The sequence below is a fragment of the Poecilia mexicana genome, unplaced genomic scaffold, assembly GCF_051168715.1.
Source record: "Poecilia mexicana isolate PSO_F unplaced genomic scaffold, ASM5116871v1 scaffold_20, whole genome shotgun sequence".
Taxonomy (NCBI): Eukaryota; Metazoa; Chordata; class Actinopteri; order Cyprinodontiformes; family Poeciliidae; genus Poecilia; species Poecilia mexicana.
In genome coordinates, this window is record NW_028263389.1 from 20182919 (window position 1) to 20189335 (window position 6417).

Consider the following 6417-nt stretch of genomic DNA (forward strand, 5'->3'; position numbering starts at 1 on the left):
GGGTCCGGGTGCCCTGAGCCGGGGGTAGGTTCCAGCCATTTGCTGGAACTGTCCAGCAATTTGGTGGAACGGGACTGCAGGATGGCGGCCATAACAGACAGGATTGCAGCTGTAATGAAAAAAATAAGAGTAACAGGAAAGCAAGAAAGAAAGACAGACAGACAGACAGACATAAATAAATGAGGAAATAAAGAACGAAAGAAAGAAGAAAAAAAAGTGATGTCCCAGGCTGGAATCGAACCCACTTCTCCAGGTATGAAGGGCAGTACTCTTTACCACTCGACCACACCGGTCACGTGATCTCCTTTTTTGTTAATTGTTACAGCAGGTGAGCAGCTGGCGAAGTCCCGCGCCTTGCTCTTCTTCAGGGTGTTATCCATTAATTGATTGCAGGTGGCCAGAGTGCAGCAATTTGCAGCTGACTTCAGTGCTCGACAGAGAGAGAGCGACGGACATCAGCCGACAGGAGCACAACTATTGAAGGTAAGTTTTCATTTAATGTAAAATGTAATGAATAGTTAAAATAGAAATGGGTTTAAAAAGCAACTTTATTACCATGTCAAGTTAAGGTAACTTTTAAAGCATAAAACCTTTGAATTTTTAACCGTGTGGAAACAGGTGTGGGCTCCAGGGTAGCTTGCTACCACCACCACCACCACCCCCACACGCGCCAGCGCACGTGGTGGCTGGCTGGCTGGCTAGCACGAGCTAGCTCGCCACGTGGTGGCTGGCTGGCTGGCTAGCGCCAGCTAGCTCGCCACGTGGTGGCTGGCTGGCTGGCTAGCGCCAGCTAGCTCGCCACGTGGTGGCTGGCTGGCTCGCTAGCGCTAGCTAGCTCGCCACGTGGTGGCTAGCTGCTGCGAGCTAGCTCGCGCTAGCCCGCCACCACGTGGTGGTGGTGGTGATGGTAGCAAGCTACCTTGGAGCAAACAGGTGTTTCTGCTGTCCACACCACAGCAGCTAGAAAACGTTTTTATAAATCAACTTTTTTTCTTTTCTTTTTTTTTTTAATGTATAAAGTCTTAGTTAATGCAACTTTTAAAGCATAAATCCTTAGAATTTTTAACCGTTTTGGAAACAGGTGTTAGCTCCAGGGTAAAGTGTCAGTTAATGCAACTTTTAAAGCATAAATCCTTCGAATTTTTAAACGTTTTGGAGACGGGTGTTAGCTGCAGGGTAGCTTGCTACCACCACGTGTGCTAGCTAGCTGGCCTGCTGCGGGACTCCCCGCAGCAGGGCCCGCAGCAGACTCCCCGCCTGCCGGACGTCCTGCAGCAGCAGGCCCTGCTGCTCGCAAATGGCAGCACCTAAAAATGCATTTTCAATGAGTCAATTCATTTGGTTTTTTTCTCTTGTCGTCTTCAGCAGCTGCAGCAGCAGGCTGCGGGACTGCCTGGCCTCCCCCCGCCCGCAACCCGCCCGGAGACCTTTTCGGAGGAGCAGGAGGACGACGAGGACCAGGAGGACCTCCCGCCCAACCAGGAGGCCAGGAGCAGCAGAGGTGGTGGAGTCCTGGCTCCATTTCGCTACAGTCGGTGAGTCATGTCCGTCCGTCCGTCCGTCCCTGCTTGCTAAAATCTTGCCTTACCTTCTCAAATGTCTTTTATGCAGTCCAGTACATGGAGTCGTACTGGAATCACCTTAAGGGCTCCACCGGTGGGAGGAAGCAAGTGGAGAACCAGTGCTCCAAGCTGGCCAGGATCCACCACTTCCTCAGGGTCCTGGCCAATGGCGGGAGGTGGCCCTCGACGTGGACGGCGCTAGAGAACATGCGCAGGATCTATGAGTAAGGCCCTCTCCGACGTACACCGGCGAATGTTTTTTGGCGTCCTCTCGTTGAATTCTTACCGTTTTTTTCCCCCGGAGCAGATGGCCGGAACACCTGCGGAGGGAGGGAAAGGCGGTGACAACCATAAAGTCCTACATTGTGAACATCATGGAATTTATTGGTTTTTTCAAGGAGACCCCCCTGCCCACCTCCCGGGTTTCCAAGCGCACCCTAGTCGCCGTTCACAGGGCGCTCTCCTCAACTGTCTCCGGGCTTGGGAGACGGGTGGCTGTCCGGCAGATACAGGTGAAGTGGGCCAAGCTCAAGCACCTGGTCCCCAAGCGTCACCTCCGCGCTTGTCGGGCCAGGTGCAGGGAGAAGATCCCTTGCGTACTCAGTGAGTGAGAATTTTGTCACCACGTGTGTGTGTGTGTGTGTGTCTCGTTCCTGTGTCCAGGCCTTTGAATGGGTTTCCTTGAATTTTTTTTTTCCTCCTCTTTTTAGACCAGCTGGAGGAGGACTCCTCCGGGGACCTGATGAGGAGGTTCTACGTGCTCCTCTCCCTCTATATCTCCTGTGTCTATAGACACAGGACCGGCGTCCTCCAGAACATGACCGTTCTGGAGGTCGCCGAGGCCAGGAGTTCGAGGGATGAGGAGCGAGACGAGGGCTTCCTCATCAATGTAAGTCGAAGGATGCAGAGTTCCTGCTGCCATCTGGGATCATCATCCGCAGCAGCGAGTCCTGCCGTGGAATGGCAGGCAGGAACCCAATGCCCCCCTCTCTCTCTCTGTCTCTCTCTCTCACTCCCAAACGGTCAAGGACCACAAGACCAACCAAGCCTTCGGCTCGGCTAAGGTCTACCTGACCCCAGAGGAGTTCGGGTGGCTGGAGCGGTGGCTCGCCGTCCGCGCCGGGCTTAAGCCCACGACGGACCTCGTCATCTTTACGGAGGGCAACTGGAGGTTGAAGCATCTCCTGTTGCCCGTCCAGAAGGCGTGGTCTGACTTGGGCTTGCCCGGCACCCCCACCGTCACAGACATCCGGACATCCATTGCCACCTACGTAAGTGATCATCTAACGTTTTGCGTTTAATAACGGTACGTAACAAGGTAATGTTGAAAACTTTCCTTTATTTCCGAAGGCGAGGGATCACCAGCTCGCCGCCATTCGCGGCACATTTGATGCCCTCACGGACCCCGGAAAAATGTGGGGGAAATCTTCCTCCTCGGGCCAAACGGTGGGTCTTCACGTGTCCTCGATTTACCTGCCTCCTCTAAGCCATCCGGCAGCAGCTGAGGAAACTGCCGGATGGCAGGCCGCAGGGGCCTGCAGCAGCAGCAGCAGGAGGAGGAGCAGGAGCTGAAGTCTCCCCGAAAGAAAATAAGGGTGGGTTTTCATCTCTCCTCGACTTACCAGTGTAACTTACCTGTGTCGAAGCCATGGTGCAGCAGCAGCTGTGAAAGCTGCAAAATGGCAGGCCCTCTTAGCATGCCATTCTGCAGCTTTCACAGCTTCTCCCAAATGGTGCGCGATTACTGCTTCCTCTAATCTCCACACGTTTGAAACCTTCTTTTCACCTTTCCACCTTTCAGAGCATGACACGTCGGACTCCTCAGAGGGAACCGTCCGTTCCCTCGGGAGCGACCCCCCCCCCCCCCCCCCCCCCGAGTCCTCCTGCGCGACGGAGGTCACGGAGTGTTCCTACAGCTCCCACTCCACTGAGCCGACCCTGTCGTCTCTGCCGGAGATGGAGAGCGGCAGCTGACTGCTGCCAGTCCTCTGACGTATAGGAGGTACTGGCCAGCCCTCTGGCATTCCCTGAGCCCACCACAGACCATCAGGAGGGACCCGAAGCCACCGCTGCACCCCCACCGGAGCGAGAGCCCACTGCCGAGGCCCGGGAGGAGGAGGAACAACCCGTCCCCTCCACGGCCAAACGACCCGGCCCGTCAAACGTGGGGTCTCCTACGGTGACGCAGCGGCTCCAGTCAATCAGGTCGTTCTTTCCCCCGTCGACCACCCCCAGGAGGAGGAGGAACAGCCCCATGCCGCTGACGTTGCGGTCCCGCAACGTCAGCCGTATAAAAGATTAGGCCCCTCCTCCGTTTTAGTTCAATGAGTTTGGTGGGTTTTTTTAGTCATGTTTAATTTTATTTTTGTACATAGTTTTTATATTTGAAGTGTGTGTGTTTAATAAAGTTAATGTTAAATTTTATTCTTGTAAATAGGTTTTAGGTTTTCAGTGAGTGTGTTTTATAGTATATCATGTTAATTTTTTTAGCACTTTATTTTTTTTTACATAGTTTATATATTTTCAGTGTTTGTTTAATAAAGTTAATCATGTTGTGTTTTATTGGACTTTGTTGTTGTTCTTTAGTCCTAGAAATATCTTTCGATTTCTAGGACGAAAGGGACGTCTCTGCAGGATCCCGATGTCTTACACCACAAGTGTCTCCTGTAATTCAGTGGTTCTTATTTTGAACTCTTCGCCCATGCCGCCCTGGGATTTGAACCCCGACAATCATGTGGCAGCCATCCATTGTAAGTGCGGAACCTTAAACCACTCGACTACTAGAGCCATGAGGGGCTAATGGTGCTTTTGTCAAGGAGGAGGTTTCCAAATGGCGGCCATCCCGCAGCAGGACTCGCTGCTGCAGGACAGCCACCACCTGAAAAGCAAGGTGTTTATTAAAATGCAAAAAGTGGTTCCAGCAGTCGCTCGATTAGTCTTGTGATGTCAAGGCCCTGCCTCCTCCAGCAGCAATAACTATCCTTTTTGCCATACACGTACAAGTGCCTCCTGTGCTTTAGCGGTTTTTACTCAGAGGATGGTCCTGGGACTCGAACCCAGACCAGGGTTCGAGTTCGTGGCTGCCATTCACTGCAAGTGTGACACCTTTAACCTTTCGACTGCTGGAGCCACGGACGTTTTTTGTGTTTTAGCCGGCACTACAACAGTTTTGCTTGCATCCGGGCTTCCAAAAGAGCGAAAATAAATCACCAAACTATTTGAGCCGTGTCCACTTAAGTGTCTCGCACTTGTAATAGGCACGTGGCCATTGGGGATCACGAGCGAACGATCCTTTATGGCGCAGGCCCTCCCAAGCCAGGCGGGCTTCGGAGAAGGTTCCGGCCGGTTTCGTTTATTCCCCGGGGCGCGCCGGATGGGCCGAGCCCGGCGGTGTTCTGGACGGAGCACGGGAACCCCCCCTTAAGCCCTCGAGAAGAAGGGTGTCCCGAAGGGCAAAGGCCCCATTGAAAAGGATATCTGGATGTCCATAGGCTTCCCTATGTCCGAAGTGCCTCCTTATGTCTGTTGTCGGCCAAAACGATAGAAAAGGCTTTCTGCAGCCAGCGGGAAGCGAACCCGGGGTCTCTGACGCGGCGAGCGGGCAGCTAAACCATTAAACTAGAGGAGCCATGAGGGTTGCCTCGGCTCCTGGCGCTTTTGACTTCTAAGCCACAGAGGGAACACATGATAAAGTGCCTTTTCAAGATTGTGTACATAAAGGGTTCTCTGCGCAAGCGGGCCGCGAACCCGAGCCTCCCGGGTGGGAGTGCGGCTACTGGACCACTTTCCGAACAGAGATAAAGACTGGCGGCACTCGGGTGAAGGGGGGGGAACCGGGAGACACTTGGAGGCATGAGGCGGTGCTGCCCGATGGCGGCGGGGGACACCTGGCAGCGTCCCCACGCGTTTTGGCAGCATTCGCCACCGGGAGGCGTCCCGGCATTTTGGGATGCACCCAAACGTCCTGCGCCACCTGGTGTCGATTGCCGGAACGTGCCGTAAAAGCCGCCGTACGGCAGCATTCGGAAAAAGTTCAGTGTTTTTGAGCGACTTTGCGATTTTCGGACGGCCTCCGCGCTCGCCAAAACCTGGGTCTCGTTGGAACGGAGTACTCTGGGTCGGGCGCCCCGGGTCCCGCCGGCCCGCGAGGTTCGGTTCGCCCGCTATGATTTTTCAAAGTGGGCCCAAATTGCTGCCGGGTGGCCAGGTTAGGGGTCATAGTTTCAAATTTTGTGCTTACTTGAATTTAAAGTGACAAGATGCCCTAAAACAGCTCGTTCTGAAAGGAGCTCAGAATTACAACAGCATATTAGGACACATTATAGAACGATAAGAGTGAATTTCCACAAAAAACTCAGAAATCTTAAGATTAATCTCAGAAATATTAAAGAAAAAAACTTCCTGAAATTTCTGAATTTGAAGAGTTGAAAAATTGCTATTTTAAAAGCTCAGAAATTTCCACATATGTTATTGAAGATTTCTGAGATGAATCTCAAAATCTTTGTATATATATATATATATATATATATATATATATATATATATGTGTGTGTGTGTGTGTGTGTGTGTGTGTGTGTGTGTGTGTGTATGTAAAATGTATATAAATAACCACAATGGTCCTAATTTGCCGTTGTACAAAATAGAAGTGAGCAGATTAAAATCTCATCTAATAAAGATTTTGTGCGAAAAGTGTAATAAACATGTTTTGTAACCTGTTCAAGGAAGCACAATAGGTCACCTTTAAGACCTTCCTTTCTATTCTTCTCTACTTCTATTTATTTATCACAGCACCTAAAGACAGAGCTTCGATTAAAGGATGCGGTTGTGTACAAAACCCAAAGTCAGCACACTCATA

General features: G+C 51.8%; 1 protein-coding gene across 1 annotated transcript; it reads left to right on the plus strand.

The window, feature by feature from the left end:
- Nucleotides 1-219: 219 nt before the first annotated feature.
- Nucleotides 220-3864, plus strand: LOC106921144 (uncharacterized). Its single transcript, XM_088001651.1, has 9 exons — nt 220-291; nt 394-483; nt 1204-1300; nt 1366-1786; nt 1870-2165; nt 2273-2451; nt 2585-2833; nt 2913-3008; nt 3562-3864. The coding sequence occupies exons 1-9, from the start codon at nt 220-222 to the stop codon at nt 3862-3864; spliced, it is 1803 nt and encodes a 600-aa protein (XP_087857777.1).
- The last annotated feature ends 2553 nt before the right edge of the window (nt 3865-6417 follow it).

What these genes read in the sequence shown, in the direction of transcription:
- LOC106921144 (XM_088001651.1), top strand. Translation starts at nt 220, where the DNA reads ATGTCCCAGGCTGGAATCGAACCCACTTCTCCAGGTATGAAGGGCAGT. An exon ending in AACATGCGCAGGATCTATGA is followed by an intron (nt 1,787 to 1,869) that starts GTAAGGCCCTCT and finishes CCCCCGGAGCAG; the next exon opens with ATGGCCGGAACACCTGCGGA. An exon ending in CTTCCTCCTCGGGCCAAACG is followed by an intron (nt 3,009 to 3,561) that starts GTGGGTCTTCAC and finishes TCTGACGTATAG; the next exon opens with GAGGTACTGGCCAGCCCTCT.